At 44.9% G+C, this 26,760-nt stretch overlaps 1 protein-coding gene, 1 long non-coding RNA gene and 3 other non-coding genes across 5 annotated transcripts in view; 4 read left to right on the top strand and 1 right to left on the bottom strand.

Annotated features, from left to right (window-relative positions):
- The first annotated feature begins 3,153 nt into the window (after positions 1 to 3,153).
- Positions 3,154 to 4,030, top strand: LOC147271148 (uncharacterized). The gene is made up of 3 exons (XR_015115751.1): positions 3,154 to 3,219; positions 3,319 to 3,472; positions 3,613 to 4,030. It is a non-coding gene; the product is annotated as an uncharacterized LOC147271148 (long non-coding RNA).
- Positions 4,031 to 6,764: 2,734 nt separating this feature from the next.
- trnas-gcu (transfer RNA serine (anticodon GCU)) lies at positions 6,765 to 6,846 on the top strand. The gene has a single exon. It is a non-coding gene; the product is annotated as a tRNA-Ser (tRNA).
- Positions 6,847 to 10,548: 3,702 nt separating this feature from the next.
- Positions 10,549 to 10,621, top strand: trnak-cuu (transfer RNA lysine (anticodon CUU)). The gene has a single exon. It is a non-coding gene; the product is annotated as a tRNA-Lys (tRNA).
- A 5,925-nt stretch (positions 10,622 to 16,546) lies between these two features.
- Positions 16,547 to 16,618, top strand: trnaa-cgc (transfer RNA alanine (anticodon CGC)). Its single transcript has one exon. It is a non-coding gene; the product is annotated as a tRNA-Ala (tRNA).
- Positions 16,619 to 19,984: 3,366 nt separating this feature from the next.
- LOC147271152 (NACHT, LRR and PYD domains-containing protein 3-like) overlaps positions 19,985 to 26,760 on the bottom strand; it is a 19,828-nt gene continuing 13,052 nt past the window's right edge. Inside the window, exons 9-12 of the mRNA XM_086202564.1 lie at positions 23,884 to 24,057; positions 22,253 to 22,426; positions 20,812 to 20,985; positions 19,985 to 20,368 (exon numbers count right to left, since the gene is read on the bottom strand). Coding sequence (XP_086058690.1) covers positions 20,362 to 20,368; positions 20,812 to 20,985; positions 22,253 to 22,426; positions 23,884 to 24,057 — 529 coding nt within the window. The 3' untranslated portion in view covers positions 19,985 to 20,361. The remainder of the gene's footprint in view (positions 20,369 to 20,811; positions 20,986 to 22,252; positions 22,427 to 23,883; positions 24,058 to 26,760) is intronic.

The following is a 26,760-nucleotide window of genomic DNA, read 5'->3' on the forward strand; positions in this document are numbered from 1 at the left end:
ACTATCACTCCATTACTGTTAGCATCATTTTGAGTTTATTAGCAATTCTTACTACAGCACTGTCGCATCATTTTGAGATCATTAGCAATTCTTCCCACATCACTGTCGCATTTTTAGGTTTGTATCAACTCTTACTACATTACATTCAGCATCACTGAGTTTATTAGCAACTATCACTACATTACTGTTAGCATCATTTTGAGTTCATTAGCAATTCTTACTACATCACTGTAGCATCATTTGGAGATCATTAGCAATTCTTACGACATCACTGTAGCATCATTTTGAGGTTATTAGCAACTCTTACTACATCACTGTCAGCATCATTTTTAGGTTACTCGCAACTCTAACCACATGACTGTCAACATCACTTTGAGGTTATTCGAAACTTTCACTACATTACTGTTAGCATCATTTTGAGATCATTAGCAATTCTTCCGACATCACTGTCGCATTATTTTGAGGTTAGTAGCAACTCTCACTACATGACTGTCGCATTATTTTGAGGTTCGTAGCAACTCTTACTATAATACTGTTGCATTATTTTAAGTTTAGTAGAAACTCTCACTACATCACTGTAGCATCATTTTGAGGTTTGTAGCAACTCTCACTACATCACTGTAGCGTAATTTTATCCTTGAGATTGGGGAACAATAATTTTATTTTCCATTTTTGGGACATGTACTGTACACAGACACACAGATTTATGAAAGTCACTTTCAGGTGCCTGAAATTCCTTTGGGGACTAAAGTCTAGAAAAGTAATTTGAACATTTGTGTGTACTTTGTTTTGTGATGATAAGATTTACACCGACCAAGTCAGCCATATTGGCACCACAATCCAATTGGCATGTCAATAAACATCACCCAATAAACCAAGGTCTTCTGTCTCAATGTATGTCACTGAAACATACTGTATTGTATTGCCTCACACTTACAGCATACAAGGATGCATGGCGTGGGTGGAACTGCCTGAATCTCTTCTGCAATGGAAGTTTGGTCAACCGTGTGGAACATTCCTGCACGATCCCCTTTGAGTGGGAAAGTAGCATCAACACAGCACCACGTGGTCCACCAGCAGCTTGGATTTCTGCTCCTTGTCTTGTAGTTCCACTTGACTTCTCCAAGGGAAGAGACTGCAAATAGTCAAGAACTCTGGGAAATTTTGTGGCTGTGGCCTCCTCAAATTCCACATTGATGTGGACACCAGTTCAAAGTTTGAAGTGCAGTTATCAACTCTGCACTGAAGTTGTTTCGTTAAAGGATAAATGATTTCCATTGTCCAATGATTATTTTACATTCCAATCCTCTAAAGTGATGGAGTGATACTGTAAATATGTAGAAATTCTCTATTGTTCAAAGTACAGATTCTGTGTTTATACATTGTTGTAGTTTTTATACTTGGAGAAACCAGAATCTAACAGGAAATCACTGTAGAAAGTTGGCTCAGTTTCATAAAGTAACAACTAAATAGCTTCAATTGACAGTGATTGACCTTAAACTTGGCAATTTTAATCACTATGCTTGCTTTTCCACTGTCAAATGAACTTTTTAATGGGAAATTCCTGCTCATAGACTGGTTTGTTTCATACATGAACCAGTAAGAGCCCTGAACTTAGAGAAGAACCTGAAAGGTCCTTGTTCTTCATGTGTTTTTACGTGATGGGCCTTTTTTCCTGCAGTTTAATTCACATTTATCAACAATTAAAGGGCACCTAGAATGAAAATCATTGTTTTTGTGTTTTTGGTGTTTCTTCAACGTCCCCCAGCTGTGGGGAACACACACCAAGTGTGAGGCAGTGTCATAACCTCTGTTTGAAGGATCTCCCCTTTTTTGAATCGCCGTGGGAAAATGGACCAATGCGATTTTGGCTGAAGTGTTACGTCACAGTTCAGTCAGTGCCCCCCCCCCCCCACTCACACACACCCCTTTGACATATTTCGGGGGGGGGGGGGGCGATTATGCGAGCGAGCCGAGTGAGTGCAGCGCTCTTGTGTCGCAACTGGAGCCTGCAGCAGCAGCACTGACTGAGCAGATTGATTGAAGGAATGGCCTCGATAGAATTGAGACCTTTGTTTTATCTGCGCTGTCTGTCGCTAGCTGGCCTGGCCTGGCTTGAGGGGGAAGGAATCTCACCAGCCAGGCAGGCTACCAAGGGGCCAGGCCACCAGGAAAACTCCCAGTTGTCCCGACGGTCACCCCGCCGCTGCATATACGGCTGGATCTGCGAATGGGCCGTGGCTACTTGGTATCTTATCTTACGAATGTTGTTGTATGATATGGAATGTTGTCAATTGACAGTAGCCGTCACACTTAGCACTGGCGACAGTTAGCCGAGAAAGTGGGAGTACTTGCTTTTCAGTGACAGTGAGGGCAGCCAATCACCGAGTAGTAGTTAAATGAGGTTGCCAGATAAACAACGGCAACTGATCGCCGTCAACTCATGCACTTGCATAAATAATGAGGTTGCCAGATGAGGTCAGAAACGACCCCAATAGGGACAAATGAGGCATTCTAAACCCAACATGGTAACATAGCGGTTTCAGAGAGCCTTTTAGGAAGCTTCTGAGCCATCACAGACCCAACCATTTTTTGTGGGGTTACATATCACACCACAGAACAAGAATTAATACCCCTTCAACCTCTCTATGGCACCTTTAATGTACTGTAATTTAATGAGTTGGGACTGTGAAAGCTGCTGTGTATTTTTACAGTTTATTCCATGTAATTTTGTGGAACAGTTCATTACTGTAATTTGACGGTATTCGTCTGGAAACTCTGCTGCCAGACTTTTTACCGTTTTTTTATAGTTTTTTTTCTTGACAGTGTACACAGAGGTCTCGTGGTTGAGCCGGGGCACACAGAGTCCCGCCCCCACACAGCTGAGAAACGCAGCTCTGAGCAGCTGCCTCAGTCACACAGAAGATAGACGCGTTTCCTGGTTGGCAAGTGCAGACACAACTTCTCTGAGTGCAGGGTTCACTTCTCTCATTGCTGTTTGTTCACTGTTGAGGTTTTATTCCTCCACCAACCTGCTTCTGTCTGGAAAGAAACAAATAACTGGAGTGCTGCACATCAACAGACTTGGTGTTTGGACACGGACGAATGAAGTTTGGCTTTTTGTTTCTTCCATCAGATCAGAGCTGATAGGAAAAACAATCAGGTGGTTTTATTAAACCAGCAGTGAGCTGGACTTCAGCCCAGGTCCTCAGTCCCACTGTCAGTTCACTTCAACATGGACGAACAAAATCCAACCCTCACCTGGCCTGGAAATCAATAACAATTACATAACAACTCCTTTATTTCTCTCCTGTTCAGGTCCAGTTGGACTCCATCCATCATCATCTTCCGCTTATTCCTTACTATTAAGGGTCGCGGGGGGGCTGGAGCCTATCCCAGCATCTACGGGCAAGAGGCGGGGTACACCCTGGACAGGTCGCCAGTCCCAGTTGGACTCATTCATCTCTATATGGTAGGATTTCACTTCATGAGTTCAGAAGCATCTTCACATGAGATGCTGGTTCCTCAAATTGATTGATTGTTGAATTCTGTGTTTGATGTCTGAATTCTGTCTTTGATCTCTGGGTTCTGTGCATTGAATTCCTGCTCCAGTCTTTGATCTCTGACTGATTCTAAACTCATCAAAGGATCACATCAGCATCTTGGTCCAGACTCCAGATGGTGATTTTACCAAGTGCACCACAGTCCTTGTTGCTGTCTGCTGTTGGGTCACAGCAAAGTAAGGAAACAGCCTGACGGTCCTCAGGAGGAAATCCAACAACCTCCAAAGATGGAGGTGAATCTAGACCTGCTCATGTTGGCCATCCTTGATGAACTTGGGCGGTACTGTGGTGCTGGGATGAGGTCATGGAGCTGATCTGGGAGCAGTCCTGATGTTAAATGATGAGATGAAGGACAGTGTGGAGGCAAAATGGACAAAATGTGTTAACATAAAATAAAATTGTAAACCTGTTTGAAGTCTTATTTTGTGTTTGATGGACATTTTTAAAATCACTAATGATTTTTTGACTGAACGTCCTGGATCCTGTGGTGCCTGATGAGGAGACAACTTGAGTACAGAGTTGGAGAAGAGGGTTTTTGGAGGGGAGATGATTTTTGCAGTGCTACAAGTCAATAAAATGTCATCATTTTTCAAAATGTCCTCACTAAGATGGTTATTAATTCTCTCTTTCCCTCATTCTCAGCTGCTACAGCCTTTAAAGAAAACCTTTGACTGGTGGATCTAACAAAGATCAGATGTTGTCTCCTCTAGAACATCAACAGCTTAACGTTGTGGGCAGGACTCCTACCTGAGCAGGGAGACCCCAATGGATTTCTAGTCCTGATAGGGAGAGGGAGCCTCCTGGGTCACGGAGTGGGGAACCTGATAGGGAGTGGGATGACCCGCCCATTGTGGGTGATTGACAGGGCAGGTTTGATCTATGTTTTCATTTTCAAAAGTAATTTTGAATATTTGTGGAAAGTTAGCCCAACTTGAACATGGAGAAGATGTCTTCTGATAGTGAATCGACTGTTGTCACATTTAAGGATCACTTGAGCTGATAAGATGAAGGCTACACAGGACCAGCTGGAGATTCCAGGGATTGAACCCAGGGCCTCATACATGCTCAGCATGCGCTCTACCACTGAGCTACACCCCCTCTGGTAGAGTCACTGTTTAACTGATGCAGGAACACAAACACAGACACAACATTTATTTTCTTCATTTTAGGGATGTCTGTGTAGGTTCTCATTCATCCAGGTCATCGTAGATCGAAGCGAAGTAAAATCTGGTCAAATGGACGTAAGTTTATCTTGAAGACGTTTCACCTCTCATCCGAGAGGCTTCTTCAGTTCTAGTGAAGAGTGTGGAAACTCCAGCTTATAAACCTATGTGGGAGTGGTCAGTGCTATTGTGGTGGAAACGACCCTCCCGAGACTCACCTGGCCTCCCCAAACGACAGTCGTTGTGCGGTGTCAGGGAGTTTCACCGACCACTCAGATGCTAATGGACTGTGCTGGCAGCAGCAACTCAGTCGCGTTTTAAGGTCTCATATGTGTGAATGTCACTGAGAAGAGAACTGATCTTGTCCTGGTAGTCAGTTGTGTCAAGGACCACCATGCATCTTCCTTTGTCAGCCGGAAGGATGGTGATGTTCTCATCTTTGCTCAGTGCATTCAAGGCCTTCCTTTCCTGGACCGAGAGGTTGGCAGAGGGGACCTTCGCTTCGGAGAGGGCCGCTGTGACCTTGAGTCGTAGTTCATCTGCTTTTGTGGTGGAGAGGTTGTTCTTCTTGATGGCGGATTCTGTGGCAGTGATGAGGTCCACCGTCGGGAGATGTTTCGGGGTGACAGCAAAGTTCATTCCTTTGGCAAGGACGCGTTTCTCAGGACTGGTGAGCTCCCTGTTGGATAAGTTCCTTATCCACCTGTCCTGCGAGTCCGCTGGGGTTGGGCCTTCTGCTTCTCGTTCCCGGTCGAGGCGAGACTGGAGGCGAGCGAATGTCCTTTTCTGCCTCTCCTTGCTCTTCTGATGTTGAGATAGTTGGGCTGTCCCAACGAAGGAGGTGACCTTGTCCAAGATGGCGGGTGGCAAAAATGGCGATAACTCTTGATTAAGGTGATCTAGCTTGGTCTTTAGTCCCTCGATGGTGAAATGGACCTGTCTCACTCTCTCGTTGAGAAGCTGATTTTGTGCCCGTTCCAAAATCTTGCTGGCCCTGTGGCCCCTCACGGTGGATCCTAGTAGTAGGCTAGTGGGAATGAGGTTGTGTTGGCGGCATCGGAGGTTGGAACGTAGATGGTTCCTGTAGTCTGCGATTTTCCTTGCAGTCCTTTCGCATTCCCGCACCACACTAAGGATGTCCTTCCCATAGTGTTCGGCAAGATGTCTGTGTAGGTTCTCATTCATCCAGGTCATCGTAGATCGAAGCGAAGTAAAATCTGGTCAACTGGACGTAACTGAGCCTGTGATCTCAAAGGCTCTGTGATCTCTGTCATTTCACTGTGATGTCAGCCCTCACAGTCTGAAGGCGTGTTCACATCAATCGTGACACAAATTTTCGTGCAACAAGTTCACATGTAAAGTCCATGTAGAGAGCTGAACTGGTGTGTGTACTCGCCGGCAACGTGAGTGACGCGTATTCATGCATTTGAAAGTATTCAACTTTTGTGACAAATTCTCATGACAAGGAGTCCAGAGAGCCTGTCAGCGTTGAGATTCCCCTGGCGTCAGGGAAGTCATGTCAACGGTCCTGGAGCCTGGAGTTGGTGTTGGACCTTGATATCCTGGCACCGATCCTCACAAACAGGTCATCGAACAGGAACCTCGTCAGCCTGAAGTAGCGCTGGAAACGGCCGTCGTCCAGGCGCAGTTCTTGGAGAAAGAGAGTTAAGAAGTTTAGAGGTCCAAGAAGCTTCTTCAGTTCAAAACTTGCCTTTAACCTTCAGTCTAACGCTGTTCCAGCATTGGATGAAAGAGACTGGTGCTCTCATCTTCTTCAACACTGACTTGTTCTACCAGGACAAGAGAATCTGAGCTTGGATGTCATTTAGCAGTCAAAGGCTTGTTAAACTGGTCAACATCAGCTGGTGTTCACTCTGATGATGTAGCGATGGTCTGGATTCTTCCTTCTGGAGCACCAAGCTGCTGGGAAGAAGCCTGATGATGTCAGAGTTGTGTTCAGTGGCTCCTGCTGGGTCCATTTCCGACAAATGGGCTCCAAAGAGTTCAGCTGTTTCAAAGGTCAGGGTTGCTGTTAGCAGACGAGGTGGCCGAGTGGTTAAGGCGATGGACTGCTAATCCATTGTGCTCTGCACGCGTGGGTTCGAATCCCATCCTCGTCGCAAGTGTCTCTAGTTTCTGCTCCTAGATTATGGAAAGACTCTGAACTGTGAGGCTTTTAACTGACACAGATACCAGTTGAGTCAACTTCCCTTTCACAACCTGACCAAAACAACTCTGACACCCAGAGCTCACATGTGTCAATCACCTCTGGAGAAGGTCCCGCCCCCTTAGAGCCATAAATCCTCCCATCAGTGAAGAAAACTGAAGACACCTCTTGGATGAGAGCTGAAGCGTCTTCTAGAAACCTGAAACAGTCCACTTGGAACGTTTAAATAATTCTACAATCCTACAGTTTCATTGAGCTTTTGTCCAAAGCCATGTTCATGTATCACATGTATATAATATATATGTGACACTCGTTCATCTACTCATTAACCAAAAATGCAGTCTAATACCAGTAAATTTGTGCAGAAGAAAACGTTATTTGTGCTGCTTCTTTATTCATTTATTTAGTTTAGTTCGTATTTTTTAATGTGTTTTCTTTCAAGTCACATTTTGTCCATTAACTTCATAATCAGAGTCGCCATCTCATCACATGACTAAAGTCTGGGTTCTGTATTGGTGGTAAAATATCCTTCCATGCCCCTCACTAGTTTGCACACAGAAAAGCATATTTTACTGGTTTCAGACCTCTTAGCTTGTTCTCTCTCTTAAACCAGCTGAGGCAGCTTTCATTGTGTGATTCATTTTAAAATATAAATATGGAACAGAACCATTGGAATAAGATGTCAGGACATTTGAAGGAATGTCAATCTCCTGTTGAAATGTTGCAGTGTGCAGCTGAGGCTCTCTGGCAGTGGCACCAGGAGCCACAATGGCAGAACCTGGACCCTCCTGGAGGAGAACCACAGGTGAGGGCCTTCTTGGCTCCAGATTGATGGAAATAAAGTGTCTGAGGCTGTTAGCAGCCATGAAGTTGATCTGGTTGGCACTGGTATTTGTTCTTGCTGCAGCTCAGGAGTGATTCAGGAGAAGAGTTTCAGAACAGCCAAGGTTGGGGACTGGAATTCTAAAATGTCCCCTGGAACCAGACAACCTTGGGAGGTAAAACCTCCAATCATAGCCACTCAGATGCAGCAGCAGAAAGAAGCTGTCATCCACCCTGACAGTCAGAGCATCAAGTCAAGAAAACATCACCATCTTGTAGTTCCAAACCTTCACCTGTCAGCTTCAGCTACTTCTGATTGTGGGACTTCAAACTTGAACACAATGGAATTTGGACAAGGAGTTTTCCTTCAAGTCCAAACATCATCGTCCAGCCTCCAACCAGAGGTCCATCAGTTATCATGGAGCCACAGGTGGAGTCTGGATTCTTTTCTAGAATGAGACGACAATGACAGTCCTGCCAAGTGACATCACTGACATGAATGGATGACTTCAGTCATGTGACTGGATGACTTCAGTCACGTGACTGGAGGACACCCAGATAGCAAAGGTCCACTCATGTGTGTCCTCACTGCTCCACAGGTCTGTCAAATGTTCTGTAAAATAGTTGGACCCAGCAGAGCTGCTAGATTAGGAGTTGATGGAGTCGTTGCAGATACCAGGGTCCAAAGTCCAGCTTGAACCTGGTTTGTGCAGTTCTTTGTCAAGCTAGCAGCCATTCTTTTCACTGCCAAGCTAAAGTGACTTCTGTCAACAAAGGTCAACATACAAAAGGATATTTCTACTGGCAGTTCAAGATTTTGATCAAACTCCTTTTTCAGAGCTGGAACCTTCCTCTTGTGTCAGCTTTCTGTTCCCATCTCCATGGTAACGGTCAGTTTTGACCCACGTCTTCAATCAGCTGTCAAATAAACTAAAACAGTTTTCTATCCTCCAAGTTGTTTCCATCTCTTGGTGACCTTGTTAGGCTTCCTTATCCATGGAAATATTGGTTTGAAGATTTAGTTGTGGGCCTCTGGACCTTTTTTTAGTCACTAAACCCTGGATTTATTTTTTCAGCAACAGAACTTTAATACAAACACAAAATGAAAAGCAGAACAAGCCAGAACCCAAAATATGGATTTGCAAGGTCAACAAACAACAACCAGTCAAGCAAACCAAACCAACAGAAACCAACTACAAATTGTTTGAGTCATGACAAAGTCCAGGACCCACTTTTCACCCTACAATGTAAACCAATGGGAGGCTGTCTCCTCAGACACACATAGCCTCAAACTGACGCTTCTCTCGTCTACACTGTAACTCTCTCCACTTCACAAATAACTTCACTACATTCCTGACAAAAATGCCTACTAAAATATGTTACATTCAACTTTTGACCACAATCTGGGGATTGATGAGCCTTTTTCAAACAACAAACTCTCCAAAAATCCTCTCTCCTCTCCACTCTGACAGAGAGCAGCGGGGGAGGGGCTCTTAGAGGCTCAGCTCTGATTCTCACTTGGTGTCACACTGAGGCTTCTACCTCCTAAACTACAAGTCCCACCGCTCTCATAAAATACATCCTTGGATTCAGGATGACTCCTGCTACTTTTCTGCAGTGGACAGAAGGAGGCTCAGGCCCTAACAACACTGCCTCCAGCTTTAATTAAGACCTCAGTTTTGTTCTCTGCCTCCATGACAGGTTAATGGACATCAACTGGTCCTGAGTCACCAGGAGACACAGACATGTCCAGCTGAGTGACATCAGCAGGACTGTGGAGGTTTATACTGAGTCTCCTGACGACAAGTGGCAGTACAGAGATATTAAAGAGGGTCTGAGCTAAAACTGAACCTTGGGGAACTTCAACCTTTGATCTCAGAGTTCTGTTTTTAATCTTAGAATTCTTTCTTTGATCTCTCCTTGATTTCTCAATGATTTCTTTGTGGACTCCAATTGTCTCTGATCTCTCAGTGAGACAAAGACAGAGCAGCTCCAACCTCAGCCTCCAGGAGGCCCTGATCCTCTAGTGGTCAGTCCTCTGTGTTGTGGCTGCAGCAACCCTGGTTTGAATCAGGGTCCCAGCAGCAACATTCCTACTGACTAGTGTTTGTTGTTCAACTGGACAGTTGGTCTGGTGAAGCTCTCTCAGACACTCCTTTCTTCATCCTCCCTTCAGGCTCAGCAGCATCAGTGTCAATGTGTCTGACTCGGACCAGAACCCTCAACCTGGAGGCTGTGGTGCAATGAGAACACATCTGACAACCAATCAGAGGAGGGTCTGTTTGACTCCTGGAAACTCCATGAAAGCCTGAGAGGAACTTGTTCTTCATCTCCAAATTCCCTCCCTGCACGTTGTCTCTCCAGAAATCATTCAAGTCCAAGTTGAACCTTAGACTAAAAGCTCCCAGTAGGTGATGCAGGCTCCACCTCACTCCTGGTTCTGGAACCTCACCAGTTCTTGCTCTCTCACCACTTGGATCTCATGTTCCTGACATCTCTGAGCTTGTTTCCTATCCACCTGTCTCATGTTGATGAGGTCATCCAGCCTGATGATGTCTAGGTTCTCCTTTGAGTGTTTCCCTCTGGGAGAGTTCTCTCTCTGTAACTTGTGTGTGTGTTTGCTCGTATCCTGTTTCTCCTTGACAGCACTTTAGTGTTTTTACCACTGGTGTCTCATCTGTGGTTCACCTTTTATTTGACTTCTTTGTCAAAGATGAAGGTGTTTGTGGTCATTCATCAATCATGTGATGGCTCATGTGACTGTGAGTCTGATGAAGAGCTTGTAGCGTCTCTCACTCTGATCACTTCAGGCTATTGAAGCTACTCAGGTGTAGCCTGACTAGCTCAGTCGGTAGAGCATGAGACTCTTAATCTCAGGGTCGTGGGTTCAAGCCCCACGTTGGGCGTTCATCTTGAACATCCCTGCTTGTTCTCTCACTTTCTGCAGCTGTGATTGGGAATTGTAAGAAAAATCACTGAATGAACAACACAAACACAGACTGTGTCTGAAGTTCCACACCTGCACCCGACTCAGAATGAAAAACCAGTTTGGAATCAATTGTATCCACTGTCAATCCTGATTCTGGAGAAATTTCTTCATATGTATTGATGGACGCGAGCCAAGCAGAAATTTCCCACAATGCCATAGTGTTTGGTCAGTGTTGAGCAGGCGTCAGTCTGACAATGATGTCATATTATTGTGTCATCACCTGACCAGACCCAAAAGTAGGCTCAGGTATCAGTTTCTTCTCAATGCTAACGTCTGCTAGCTTAGTCTGCTACTTTGATGGCTCTGCCTGCTCAAAGGTCCAGACCCCTGGATGTGGTGGTTCCTACCTGAACGTAGATTCTGTCAGCTCATGTTGTTAAATCAACTCACCAGGAACACCAGTAGATTTCAATGGACTGACAATGAGTCTCATTGAATGGGTGTCTCGTCCAACGAGAAACACTCAGTCTCAGGTTGAAGCTCATCAATGAGGTCTTGTGGATCAGTGGCTTGCATGAATGAATGAGTTGGAAGACTTCTTGGAAATTAAAGAGGATTTAATACAATTAAGAAAACCCTTAAGACAGAGTGATAATTCCAGCAGAGTAATTAAGGCCCATATTGAGTAGCAGGTATGAATTAGCCTGGATTTATCTGAGCTTCAAGTAGACGTCAAAGAGGCAGGTGGAAAGGTGTGTAGGATGAACGATGGTGACCTCCAACCAAATGAAGAGGACTGAGTGGAGGCTGACCAGCTCTACGGAGTCAGGCGGAGTTTGGCAGCGAGACAGGAGTCCAGGCCTGAATCGGTGTGTGGCAGCACAGACAGCTGTGAGCTGTCATGCCTAATTGGCAATTGCACAGCCAACCACCGGAGGCGCCCTCACTCATAAGAGGGGCGATTCCCTCCCTGCCCCATCTCTCTCTCTCTCTCTCTCTCGCTGCTCCTGACGGGTGACGTCATTTCCGCGCCGGATGTTTTGCTTCGGACAGGTAACGCGGCTTGTCTGCTCACCTGCTGCTCTTGGCTCACGTAGCACTGAGCTAATGATTGTGTATTGTGCTGCAGAGCGGCCGATTTGGTAATGAGAGTCCTGCCAAGTGAAATCACTGACATGAATGGATGACTTCAGTCACATGACCCAAACAGCGACCATCAGTCTCCCTCCAATCCTGTACTTGGGTAAACAACAAAAACAGAGTAAAAGTCTCTGGCAACATATTTGTTTCCTGTAGGGTTTCTTCATGTATGTGTGGTGTACCTGCTTTCCCAGAGGACTGCCATCTTTGTTCTGTGGGCTGACATGTTTTAGTGTCAGCACAGGTCATAGCGCTGAGACTGAACTCTCATTCTCCTCCAAGTAGTATTTCCACCTCACACTCCTACAGATATTCAAGTGAACAGGGAACACAAATTTATGCTCAACTTCTCCTGTGTATTCATCCACAGTCACTAAACAACAACCAAACCAAACAAAAGAGGTTTGCTAGCATGGCGATCAGCTGTAGTTCACCATCTTATCCAGGTCACATGACTCAGGAGTAGCGTGGCCGTCTGGCAACCAAAGGGTGGCTGGTTTGATCCTCACTTTCTCCAGTGACCATGTCAAAGTGTCCTTGAGTAAGAGACTGAACCCCTAAATACTTCTGATGAGTAGGTTGGCTCCTTGCATGGCAGCCTTCAGCATCAGTGTGTGAGTGTGTGTGAATGAGAGGACATTGTTCAGCTCCTTGAGTGCTGCTGAGGTAGAAAGGCTCTGTACAAACTGAGTCCTTTTACCATTTCTTTCCTGCTTCTAGCAGCGCTGTTGTCACTTCCTGTGACCGTGGGAGGAAAGGGGTCCCCCTTCAGAATCAGTTTTATATCATTATGTTACTTCCTCTTCAACATGCCTTTAGCAGACCAACTCAGAGAACAGCACAGTGAGGTGGTGGGGCTGAGCGGTCTAAGGCACTGGATTTAGGCTCCAGTCTCTGAGGAGGTGTGGGTTCAAATCCCACCACTGCCATCATGTCACTGGAGAGGTGTGGCAGGTCTCTCGCAGCCTTTCCTTTCACTTCCACAGGTATCTTCAAACCTGTGACCAAAAGAAGAAGTGGGTCCTGAAAACTCTCCAGCTGGTCCAGAACGCTGCTGCCTGACTAGAACTAGTAGAAGAGACCATGTCTCTCCTGTACTGGCTTCTCTGCATGGCTCCCTGTCACATTCAGAATAGAATTCTAAATTCTCCTTCTACCATCAAAGTCCTCAACAGTCAGGCTCCTTCCTACCTGACAGAGCTCCTAGTCCCCTATTATCCAGCTAGAACCCTTCGCTCCCAGGATGCAGGGTTACTGGTGGTTCCTAGAGTTCTGAAAGTAGAATGGAGCCAGAGGCTTCAGCTATCAGGCTCCCCTCCTGTGGAACCGTCTCCCAGTTTCAGTGCTCACAGTGGTCCTCAGTGAGCTCAGGGAGCTTGTGAGGATAACCAGACACATGAAAAACTAGAGGGAACATTGGCTGGAGCTCAGTGTCTCCTGATGTACATGGCAGGGCAGCTGCTGCTGATGTCATCAAAATGAGCCCTGGAATCACAAGGTTTGCTGTGACGAGAGGCAGTGACATCAAGACATGTTTGGAGCTGTTTATGGTTGATGGTTCTGTTCATGCCACTGTCACTACAAAGAGTCAGCATTGCTGTGACAAACCTCAAAGGAAAAAAAGTCCATGGTGACAAGTGGAAAGACATTGATGAGGGACACCTGGATGCTTCTATTGGTGTTCTTCTTCTTCCTGGAGTGTTCAGATCCTGCAGTGAGGCCACTGATCGTCTCTGGGACGCATCGACAGGCAGAAATATTTTCCGGGCCACAAGGCCACTTCAGAACTTTCAACGAACATCAAGAGTCCTCAGATTTGACGACAGAGACACCGGAGCAAGAACTGACAAGCTTGCCCCCATTGGGGATGTCTGGGAAAGATGGGTGCAGCTCCTTGCACCAACATTCAACCCAGGGCCAGAGGTGAGAGTGGATGAACGTCTTGTCCCTTTCTGAGGAAAATGCCCCTTCCAGCAGTCCATGCCCAGTAACCAGGAAGGACGGCAGAGCAGAGTTTGTGTTCTGGCCTGTTCTGCTTTTCATTTAGTGTTTATATTAAAGTTCTGTTGCTGAAAAAAAGACTTTTATGCCAAACCCAAAGGTTCATTTTATCATTTTTTTAATTGAAATTGAGGGTTTACTGACTAAAAAAAGGTCCAGAGGCCCACAACAAAATATTCAAATCAATATTTCCATGGATAAGGAAGCCTAACAAGGAAACCAAGAGATGGAAACAACTTGGATGATAGAAAATTGTTTTTAGTGAATTTTACAGCTGATTGAAGATGTGGGTCAAAACTGACCGTTACCATAGAGATGGGAACAGAAAACTCAAATGGAAGCTCAAAAGGGGACTTAGCTCCAATGGTAGAGTGCTAGCTTAGCATGTGAGAGGTAGAGGGATCCATGCCCTCCTTGTCAGAATACTTCAGCTTGTTCTGTTGATCAGAGGAGCTGCTGGGTGATGAATGCTGATGTTTGTCCACTGGTGTGATAAAGTGTCCCCTGTTACTGAGATGTGGATGAACACCTGCTCAGGTCAAAGCTGCAATCAAACCAGGGACTCTGAACCTCCCACACAGTGAAGGAGTTTGTCCTGCAGGTTGATGGACGCTTATTAAGTTCTATCTTTGATCAAATATAAGAAATGTAAAATAATTCAACATTGATTGCATTTCCCTCCTTTCTTTGGTGCCCTCAGACTTTCTGAGAACTGTAGGAGGAACTGCCCACTATTCTGTGTTTCTTCTGCTCAGTGGAGGAAGGAACGAAGGACCGGAGCTCTAAGATTTTCAGTTCCTACATCAGTGAACAGACTTTCTGTGCTGCAAGGAACCAAAGCTACTAAGGAGGATTACAGTTTGTCCTTGCAGGAGTCAGTGACTTAATAGAGTCTAACAAAGGGTTGGACCTGAATGAGACAGTCACCCTTCAACATGGGGCCATGGCAGAGTGAACCAAGAACACTACAATGGGGGTGAGAGTGGAGCCATGATGGATTCACAGTTCATCACCTCCACCATCATGTGGACCACCTGATCACCTCTCCCTCAACCTCTAAATAACTCATTCCCTGACCGGGAATCGAACGCGGGCTGCGCGAAGCGCCGAATCCTAGCCACTAGACCACCAAGGACCACACTGACCTCGCCAACAACAGAGACTATACACAATGACTCAAGAACACAGGACTCTGTGGTCTCAGCTTGAGATGCAGAGGGTCCACCAAGACCACCAGACACCTCAGCCTCCTAAAGACAGTCCACCCCCAGGATCCTGCCCCCCTCTGCTCCAACTCAGCCCTCCATTCATAACGTGACTTTGTCTCAGTCTCTTCCCAATGCCAGTCACTGAAACACTGACAATGTGATGGGGGCTTCCTGTCTTTATTACATTTTCTTCAAAGGATCCCGTGTGTCTTCTTTCTCTCTGTCTGTACTGGAGTGTGGTACCAGGCCCAGCTTGAACGGGTGACTGTGTCTGAGTGGGTCGAGGCTGGGCTGCAGGTATTGGGAGGTTTGAACCCATCTGTGAGGCTCCAGGTGGAGCGATCACCTGTGAGGGTCCAGGGACAGCAGGAAGCTGCACAGATGGTAAAGACATGGAGGGGAGACAGGTGGTGCTGGAGCAGTGACAGGAAGTGTCTGGCATTTTGGTTCATCCTGTGAGATGACGTGAGGTTGTGGTTTTGCCTCCAGCCTCACCTCCTCATCAGTGTTCAAAAGGTTCAAAGGTGAAAAAATGGGATTCAACCAAACAGCTGGAATGAAGAGTTGGTAACACTTGCAGAGCTGCAGGGAGCTGGACAGGTCTCACCGTGGGGGGATTTGTCCCACAGATCCTGCTGAAGTGGCTCCTTCTCCTGAGACCTGCAATGCTGGCTGGACCTTTGGAAAAAGAACACAACAAATCTTCATAAACATTTACTTAAGCAGGAACACACAAGAAGGTGGGACTGGTTCCTTTTTCATGTTCACTATTTTGTCGTCTTGGTTCATGTTTTGGTTGTCAAAGTTAATTCTGAATATTTGTGGAAAGTTCGCCTGCCTTTACTTGTACCAGTACTTCCTTTAGTAACAAATTAAAAAGCTCAAGCTAAACTTCAGTCAGGACAACCATTCTTTCTCATTCTTCGACCTCTGTTTTATGTCCATGACCATCCTGTCTGTCACCTTTTGTGATGGAGACATCGGTTGATGACATCAGCAACGGTCCTCAACCTAACTGCCTCTGCCAGAAGCGAGCTGTCATCTGTCTCAGGGGACACAGTCGGGTGGACCGGGGCGGATGAGGGCCTGCTGCTTCCTTGAAATATTTCTAAATATTTCAGTTGCAACTGTATAGTGATGGTGGCTCAGTTTAGAGCTGTCAATCAATGTTAATAACTGATCTTAGCATCTGGAGATTATTTTAGGAACACAAATACTTTTACTTCATTCTGAGGATGAGCAGACGTTCAATATAATTCTCATTTCCTGGTCAAAGACTCCTGCTAGTCAGAGAGGATCTGGGCTGGATTGGAAAGCTTCTGAGAGGAAAACCTTCACTCTGGACTGGACTGAGAACGGAGCAGCCTCAGCTTCCTGGAGCCTGACTTGCCTCTGTGGTCTAAGGCTGTGTGGGCTGACATCACAGTGAAACTACTGAGATCACAGAGCCTTTGAGATCACAGGCTGACTTCCTTTTTATCCCTAAAATGAAGAATAAAAATGTTGTGTCTGTGTTTGTGTTGCTGCATCAGTTAAACAGTGACTCTGACAGAGGGGATGTAGCTCAGTGGTAGAGCGCATGCTTCGCATGTATGAGGCCCCGGGTTCAATCCCCGGCATCTCCAGCTGGTCCTTTGGAGCCTTCATCTTATCAGCTAAATTGATCCATAAATGTGACAACAGTTGATAACAAACTACCAGAAGAGAAACCAGTCTGTTGCATATCAAAGTATTTGTAGCAGGGTCAGTGTGACTGTGAGCCTTCATAGCCAGCATGAAGGAGCTGGTTTTATCTTTGCTGGGGAAATCCCACACACAGCTGCTCTCAGTTCCAAATGTGTGTGTCCTCACTCCTCCGTCCTCCTGCTGCCCTCAGAATACAGACACAATTCAACCTGGCAAGTTTGGAGCATAGAAGTGCTCCTGAAGAGATGTGTGTCAGCCCACAGCTGGCTGTTCTTACCTGGAACCTCAAGATGAAACTGCTTCCACAGATTGGAAATGAATCTGATGTTGACTTTTGGACAAATCACCTGTTCATCAGTTCATCATCACTTCCATCCATTTCTACTGCTTATCTTGTTATAGAAAGGAGTCTATCTGCTGTGTGACTGAGGCAGTTACTGTGAGCTGCTGCATGTCTCAGTGTGTGTGTGTGGGGGGGGGGGCTGTGTGTGACTGGTCGGCTGCCAAGGATTATTGATGAGATCAATCATGATCAGCTCTGAGATCACGGCACAGAAGAAGGAGACTTTTTGATTTTTGGGGGTTCAGTTTCTAAGTCAGACACATCATCACAATTTGAAGTTTTCCTCCAGTAAAAAACAAAACCAAACAAAAACATGATTTGACTTTTGATGTCTCCATTTTTTGGAAATTGTGAGTCCAACAAGCAGGAGGCCGTTTGAGCTTGGAAACTGTGAAGCATCACCAGTAACTGCTGGTTAATTTACAGGTGTTTCCTCCAAAAAGTTTAAAAATGAACTCAATGCTGAATCCCTCGTCGTCATCACTGAGCTGCAGAATTGGTCCATGCAGGAGGCTGAGCAGGTCTTCCTCTCTGGTCCAGTGTCTCAGCACAGGTCAGAGTAGAGAATTAAAACATGAACACAAATCTTTATCAGCTGTTTACTGATATCAGTGACTACCTTCAAGTAAGAGTGTTAGTGAATGGACCCTTTTTAAAGTTTATGTTATAATGTTTGAAAAATGATGCTCACAAAAACACAATAAAAGTGTTTGTGGTAAAATGATTCCAGTAGATTTTATTGCCATTTTAAGAGTTCAAGCATATTTTGGTGACATTGTTTGATATCATGACTCACAGTTACTTTAGCAGGACCATCGGGACATGAAATCTTCCTCATCATCCCATATCGACCCTCAACCCCTCACACAGAACCAGGATCCCTCAACTGAAGGAACCTTTAAAACTGAGAAGTTGGACAGAAAGCAGTATTTTGGTGGAATGAACCTTTAAAACTATAAATTAGAAAGTATTTTGGTGGAACGAACCTTTAAAACTATAAATTAGAAAGTATTTTGGTGGAACGAACCTTTAAAACTATAAATTAGAAAGTATTTTGGTGGAACGAACCTTTAAAACTATAAATTAGAAAGTATTTTGGTGGAACGAACCTTTAAAACTATAAATTAGAAAGTATTTTGGTGGAATGAACCTTTAAAACTATAAATTAGAAAGTATTTGGTGGAATTGGAAGAAACCATTTATACTATAGTTAGAAAGGAGTATTTTGCTGTCATCTAATTCGATAGGTGGCGCTGTCACCAAAAAGCTAAAGTCCGCGAGAAAGCCGCGATTGGCTTTCCCATCCATCAATCGAACTGATCAATCAGCTTATCTCCAGCTGCTCCGCATCAGCTGATCAAATCCCTCACTTCTGATTGGCCCCTCTCAACTTAAATGTCACACGGCCTCAACAGCTTCTGGCTATGCTGCTCTGCCTGCTGCTATCTGCTGCCATTTCCTGTACAGTTGCTCCTGCTCGCAACTTGCTACCCTCCACCTCCCCAGCTCCACCTTGTCGTGTATACATGGCATAGTTCATTCCATGTCATGTTGCTGCTCTGTTCACGGGGGTATGTTTGCTCTTCCAGTCTTAAACTGGGAGAACCTTCCCTCATGCTGCTGGTCCCCTGTTTCATGGTGCTCATGAAAAATTCTCAGGGGACTCCTCTGAACAGAGCCGTACCACCAGTTTGTGCTAGAATAAACAATCAAGCACATTATCATCCCATTGTTTCTTGACGTGAATGGACCTGACAGAACTTGTGTTCCTCAATAAAAATGCAGAAATGAATCACTTTTTAGTCTTTTATTTTATATGATTCAACACTTAAGTTCACAAAATTCCATAGAGAAGTTGAAAATTTCAGTTCTGAATTGTTTTATAGACAAATTTGCTCCATTTTACATAGCGACTCATTTCAGCATTTACACAAACAAATTGAACAAATGAAATTCTGCAATGATGAGATGATATTTGAAGGAAAGGATGAGCGATTAAATGTTATTTCACAGGCTGATGTTGGGTTAGCAGTATGGAAGCTTTTCCATCTTTTTTCAGTTTGTTTACCTGCAATGATTGAGAGCTCCTGCAGGGGTCGCTATTGAGTGGCCAACACAGTGTCAAAACAGTGCCGACACAGTTAGTGTAGTGTGTCAGTTCACTCCTTAAGGGATCATCATCCAATCACTACCTTGCAGTCCTCATCCATGCTGAGGAGGACAGACCTGAATCCTGTCTCCCTTTAACATCACATGGAGTTTGGTACTCTTTCAAGATGAACCTCACTTCTGACTTCCTTTGCTCAACGGTTCAAGGAGTTGGGAGTCCTCATCTATTTAATTCTAACATGGATAGAAAAGAGAACGTCTGCTGGCCCAAGGGATTCGTTTCAGCTCAGCTTCAACAACCTTTGACAACCTGAGTTCTTGGGAATCAAACATCTGTTTCATTTTAACGTCGTTGTAAAGTCTATAAAAAAGTTCATGTCAAGAAGTTCTCTTTGAATGCAGCAGAAACCTTCATCAGGAGGGTTACCAGGGTCTGGGGTCAGCAGGAATACAAACAAGAGACAATCAGGAACAACCTTCATCAGGAGGGTTACCAGGGTCAGGGGTCAGCAGGAATACAAACAAGAGACAATCAGGAACAACCTTCATCAGGAGGGTTACCAGGGTCAGAGGTCAGCAGGAATACAAACAAGAGACAATCAGGAACAACCTTCATCAGGTGGGTTACCAGGGTCAGGGGTCAGCAGGAATACAAACATGAGACAATCAGGAACAACCTTCATCAGGAGGGTTACCAGGGTCAGGGGTCAGCAGGAATACAAACAAGAGACAATCAGGAACAACCTTCATCAGGAGGGTTACCAGGGTCAGGGGTCAGCAGGAATACAAACATGAGACAATCAGGAACAACCTTCATCAGGAGGGTTACCAGGGTCAGGGGTCAGCAGGAATACAAACAAGAGACAATCAGGAACAACCTTCATCAGGAGGGTTACCAGGGTCAGGGGTCAGCAGGAATACAAACAAGAGACAATCAGGAACAACCTTCATCAGGAGGGTTACCAGGGTCAGGGGTCAGCAGGAATACAAACATGAGACAATCAGGAACAACCTTCATCTGGAAAAGCTGAGAAAGCCTGAATCTTGAAGCTGTCTGGGGAACTGAGCCTCAGGGAATCAACCTCCGCTGGTTGGGCTCAGAAGCTGTACAGAGAAACTCAACACTCCTTTTCTGGGCAGGGAGAGACCAGCAAGGATGCACTCAAGTAGCTCGTCCTTCAGGAGACAAACTCCACATGTGAAGCACCTTCAAGTCCATCAGGCTGGTGTCTAGAGCCTGGAGGAAAGACATCAAAAAGACGTGGTGGGTATGAGCCTCAGCAGGAAGCAAACGCTCAGCATAGTGGGACAGTTTAAAGACACAGGAGGTCTGATGGAGGCCTCAGGCACCACCTTGCAGGAAGTCCCTCTGCACCCACATTTCAGGGAAATTGTCTTTACAAACTGCAGTGAACTTTAGATGTGCTGGTTTATAGTATTTCACTGCAACAGTTATGAATGAAACAAACTAAAAATAATCAGTATTTTGTGAAACTGTCCATCATGTCTGAAATATTTTGATGTCACTTTGGGGCCCAACATCTCCCTGAGGGCCTCCTCCAGTTGGTCTAACGTCTGATCAAACACCAGAGAACAAAGCAAATATGACTAAAACGGTTCTGAGGAAGTTCTGGGGAGAACCTTTATTGTTGTTCTGAAGCTCTGCTTCTATGTTCCTACCTGAGAGTCTCCAGCCTCCAGTGAGGATCCTTCAGTCCAGCAGACAGCAGCTCCACTCCTGGGCCTCCTGGATGATTGAACCTCAGGTGCAGCTCTCTCAGGTGGGAGGGGTTGGAGCTCAGAGACGAGGCCAGAGAAGTAAAACCTTCCTCTCTGATCCCACAACCTAAAAGGCTGCAGTTAAGAGAACAGAGTTAATTCACTGTTCTACCAAATCCTGGAACCTGAACCTCTCAGATGTTGATGGTCTTCACTCCAAGTTAGTGAGGTTTTTATAGTTGCTTTAGCAGTGCCAGGCTAAAGGCTGTGGTCCAACTGCACCGTCACAGTGACAGTTTCCTCAGGAACAAAGCTACCAGGCCTCAGTAATCTACTACCAGCAGGATATTCCAGAGGAACTGTTGACAAACAGCTGGATTCTGTCCATCTGCTCTCACTGCTTCCCACACCAGCAGCTGCTTTGTCAAGTTCCTCTGGTCTTCACCAACAAATGGAACACTTCCTCCTCCAGTCTTTGTTCTGACTTCTCTCTGGTGACCTGCTTTGATCAGTGAGGTTTCTGCTGTTTCACTGTCATGACAGCGTGCAGGTTGTTGAGTCCCGTCACTCACGACAGGAGTTCACCTTCTCACTACCCTCTGATAAAACGCTTCTTTCTCCATTACTATAGAATCTATCACACATTCATAGTTAAGGATGAACCACAGGAACAAGCTCCTCCTCCACTGTGTTACCATGGTGACGAGTCCCCACCCACATCAAAGAGAGACGTGTTCAACCAGAAGTGCTTGGAGCCGCTGCACGAAGCAGGCAGACACCTCTGGGTGGCTGGAGCCTTTTTATGGAGGCGGCAGCAAATGCTGCGGTTCCCTGGAAACAACTGGAAATCCAGGCTGGAGGTCAGGAAAACAACACATTGGACTCAGGCACTCGTGCTGAAGTTGACCATCACTTCTTGAGTGACGTCCCACTGCTACATGGTGACCACTGAGGGAGGTTTGGAAGGTGACTATTCATAAAGAACAGATTCACAGCAGTAGTTGACAGGCATTCCTGCTGTTGCCATAGCAACCAACCTGCCTCCGTGATGTGGCTCATCACTGTATAAGTGTCAGGTGACCTGAGGTTGGAGAAAGGGCTGGTAGCTCTGCTTCCACTGTAGGAGATCACGACGACGCTGACCGACACTTCTGAGCGTTTGAAATTCCTCCAAATGTCAGACGGCCGGTTGCTCACTGATCAGGCTACGATCGACCCTCCAGAATAAAACTGACCTTCATGTGGCTTGAACATCGGCTCAAATCTCTTCATTAAGAACATGTTTTGTTGTCACATGACCTTTGAACCCCAAAATCTAACCAATTCATCATGAACGTTTGAGTCAAAGTAAAGAAATTGTGGGTGGAGTGGAGGCCTGCTAAGATGAGAGCTGGACTCTGACCTGAGAGTTTCCAGGTGACAGTGTGGATCCTCCAGTCCAGCACACAGCAGCTCCACTCCTGAATCCTGCAGCAGGTTCAGGCTCAGGTCCAGTTGTCTCAGACTGGAGGACTGAGAGCTGAGAACTGAAGACAGAACTGAACAACTTCTCTCTGAGAGCTTACAGCCCCTCAGCCTGAAGAAGAAATGGAAACATGAGCAAACATGGCGTCAACACCAACTTATCAATGATGAAATCTGTTCTCATCTCTGGTTCAGGATCAGCTTTGATATGTGGACGTTTGGAGTTGAAGCCTCATTTGCATATTTAAACAGGTTGATAGGGAACCTTCAAGAACTTTGATAGAACATTGAAATGTCATGGTGGGAAAATGAAGTCATCATTGATCCTGAAGATGTCACTAAGAGGCCTTCAGTGCTGGATGATGATGTCACAGTCAAGTTGACCTTTGGGATATTAATTGTCATGATTTCATGCTCACAGACGTTTGAGAGTCTCTTGTTTCTTCAGAGTGAATCATTGACTTCTCTCTCCTCTTGCTGTCAGTCTTAATAGCAGGCGTGCCAGCACTCCATGTTTCCTGAGATCTGATCACTGGAACCACATTCAGAGGTGGTCTGGTCCACATGGGGCCACATTCTCTCAGTGGTTTGTCCACCAATGAGTCCTGGGCCCCAGTGAAGGATCAGCTGATGTCCTCTGTTGAAGCAGAAAGACCATCGCTGAGCGAACGGCGGCGTATTATGACACCGTCTGATCACGTGACAGCTCACTGAGAGAGATTCTTCTGACGGCTCTGAGGACAACATGACCTCATGGGGTTGTGTCTCAATCACAGGTCACGTTTCAGGACGTTTGGCTGCCGTGTCCACTCATTCTCTGCTCTCTGTGTCTCTCTCCCACTATCAGATCCAGGTGTGGAACCACTCATCCAGAGATCGATGAACCACTTTCTAACCCTACCATTCACATGCATCCATCTGTGCTCAGCAAACTGGCGTTCTGATGGACACGCAGAGGAGAGAGAGACATTTTCCTGCCATGGTTTTGGAGAGTGCATGTCAACACTTTGGCTTTTAGAAAGACGGAGGAGGTTTCAATCAGTCGGTGGCTGTTTGGAGAATGTAAATGTGGAATAAAACACAACGGCAACACCACTGATCTGTTCAACCACCTCCTGAGGCGCCACACCTGGGCCGGCCAGGACCGCCCTCATGAACCTGAACAGAGCTTTGGTGCACTTTATTGTTGTGCTGTGATGCTGCAACATGCAAAGCACTGATAATTCAAACAAAAGGTAGACATTTGCCATGAACTGTTGTGTTCTTGTTTCTGTCCATTATTTTAAACCTGATTCCCTACAGCAAACAGCAGAGATCTGGGACTCCTCCCTGAACTCTCTAGTAGCCTGGTATTCATGGCACAGTTGGACAGTTCAGTTGAAGTCTGGCAAAAAGTGACTGAATCACTTTAGAGACCCCGAATTGAATCGACTCCAATCGTTCTAAATGAATCAAAGCTGCAGTCATGAATCGTGATTCAAATCAAATCTTTGTTAAGGTGAATCATTCCAACCACATAAGATCCATCCAGGTGACGCTCAGTGGGGGAGGCAGGTTTCTGCTACTGACCTGAGAGTTTCCAGGTGACAGTGGGGATCCTCCAGTCCAGCACCCAGCAGCTCCACTCCTGAATCCTGCAGCAGGTTCAGGCTCAGGTCCAGTTGTCTCAGACTGGAGGACTGAGAGCTGAGAACTGAAGACAGAACTGAACAACTTCTCTCTGAGAGCTTACACTTCACCAGCCTGAAGAAGAAATGGAAACATGAGCAAACATGGCGTCAACACCAACTCATCAATGATGAAATCTGTTCTCATCTCTGGTTCAGGATCAGCTTTGATATGTGGACGTTTGGAGTTGATGCCTCATTTGCATATTTAAACAGGTTGATAGGGAACCTTCAAGAACTTTGATAGAACATTGAAATGTCATGGTGGGAAAATGAAGTCATCATTGATCCTGAAGATGTCACTAAGAGGCCTTCAGTGATGGATGATGATGTCACAGTCAAGTTGACCTTTGACCTTTAGGATCCGTGTCATCAGTCAGAACTGGGCAGTCCCAGTCCTGAGCAGAACCAGAAGCAGAGCCACATTTCATGGTTCTAAGTGTCTCCACTGGTTGTCTTCCAGTGTGCACATTGATGGTCCTGTTGTGGGCTTGTTGTTCAAGCACTTCCTGGTCTCCACCAGCATGTCTACTGGTCTTCAGTGGATGAACCAGTGCAGCCCCTCAGCTCCTCCTAGGAGTTTAGTCACTGCTCTAAAGTGCCCACTAAAACCTCTGGTGAGGCCCCTTGAGCTGAATATATATATATATGAAACTCTGAATATATATACGAAACTCTGAATATATTGAAATAAACTCTGAATATATATATGAAAATCTGAATATATTGAATGAAACTCTGAATATGTATACAAAACTCTGAATATATATATGAAACTCTGAATATATTGAAATAAACTCTGAATATATATATGAAAATCTTAATATATTGAATGAAACCCTGAATATATGGAATGAAACTTTGAATATATTGAATGAAACTTTGAATATATTGAATGAAACTTTGAATATATGGAGTGAAACTCTGAATATATATATGAAACTCGACTGACGTCAGACTTCATGGCAGTGCCTGCGGGCGGCCATGTTTTTCCTTCATAGAAAAGCAGAACTATTAACGGAACACTCTGCTGTGTGTCGAGGTCCGTATTTAGATCTGTATGGTTAGCTTGATATAGTTTTCAGGTGGTTCAATGAAGGTTAAACAGTGATCGTATTTAGATCTGTATGGTTAGCTTGATATAGTTTTCAGGTGGTTCAATGAAGGTAAAACAGTGATCGTATTTAGATCTGTATGGTTAGCTCGATATAGTTTTCAGGTGGTTCAATGAGGGTAAAACAGTGATCGTATTTAGATCTGTATGGTTAGCTCGATATAGTTTTCAGGTGGTTCAATGAAGGTAAAACAGTGATCGTATTTAGATCTGTATGGTTAGCTCGATATAGTTTTCAGGTGGTTCAATGAAGGTAAAACAGTGATCGTATTTAGATCTGTATGGTTCGCTCGATATAGTTTTCAGGTGGTTCAATGAAGGTTAAACAGTGATCGTATTTAGATCTGTATGGTTCGCTTGATATAGTTTTCAGGTGGTTCAATGAAGGTAAAACAGTGATCGTATTTAGATCTGTATGGTTCGCTCGATATAGTTTTCAGGTGGTTCAATGAAGGTAAAACAGTGATCGTATTTAGATCTGTATGGTTCGCTCGATATAGTTTTCAGGTGGTTCAATGAAGGTTAAACAGTGATCGTATTTAGATCTGTATGGTTCGCTCGATATAGTTTTCAGGTGGTTCAATGAAGGTAAAACAGTGATCGTATTTAGATCTGTATGGTTAGCTCGATATAGTTTTCAGGTGGTTCAATGAAGGTAAAACAGTGATCGTATTTAGATCTGTATGGTTAGCTCAATATAGTTTTCGGGTGGTTCAATGAAGGTAAAACAGTGATCGTATTTAGATCTGTATGGTTCGCTCGATATAGTTTTCAGGTGGTTCAATGAAGGTAAAACAGTGATCGTATTTAGATCTGTATGGTTAGCTCGATATAGTTTTCAGGTGGTTCAATGAAGGTAAAACAGTGATTGTATTTAGATCTGTATGGTTCGCTTGATATAGTTTTCAGGTGGTTCAATGAAGGTAAAACAGTGATCGTATTTAGATCTGTATGGTTCGCTTGATATAGTTTTCAGGTGGTTCAATGAAGGTTAAACAGTGATCGTATTTAGATCTGTATGGTTAGCTTGATATAGTTTTCAGGTGGTTCAATGAAGGTAAAACAGTGATCATATTTAGATCTGTATGGTTAGCTCGATATAGTTTTCAGGTGGTTCAATGAAGGTAAAACAGTGATCGTATTTAGATCTGTATGGTTCGTTCGATATAGTTTTCAGGTGGTTCAATGAAGGTTAAACAGTGATCGTATTTAGATCTGTATGGTTCGCTTGATTTAGTTTTCAGGTGGATCAATGAAGGTAAAACAGTGATCGGCCATGCGTAATGGCACTGTGCTCTGACGCGGCACTTCTCCGGGACTGGAGAAGCTGCTGCAGCTGCAGGGATTTCGTGAACTGAAAGGGTAGCTCTTCATATATTGTTCATATACAGTAAGAATCGCCCACATTCATAGACCAATGCAGGCTGAACGTAAGTTTAGTCCTGAACATTTTTGATGATCGGCGACACATTGTCAGCTTTGGACACGTTACTCACACAGCGGACTGTGGACAGACAGACAAATGCAAATGAGATTTGCCGAAACCTTGAATATATTGAATGAAACTGAATATATATATGAAACTCTGAATATATATATGAAACTCTGAATATATGGAATGAAAATCTGAATATATGGAATGAAACTGAATATATATATTCAGAG

This window comes from Aulostomus chinensis, chromosome 1 (genome assembly GCF_037954235.1).
Source record: "Aulostomus chinensis isolate RoL2024-O1b breed Wild chromosome 1, RoL_Achi_v1.0, whole genome shotgun sequence".
NCBI lineage: Eukaryota > Metazoa > Chordata > Actinopteri > Syngnathiformes > Aulostomidae > Aulostomus > Aulostomus chinensis.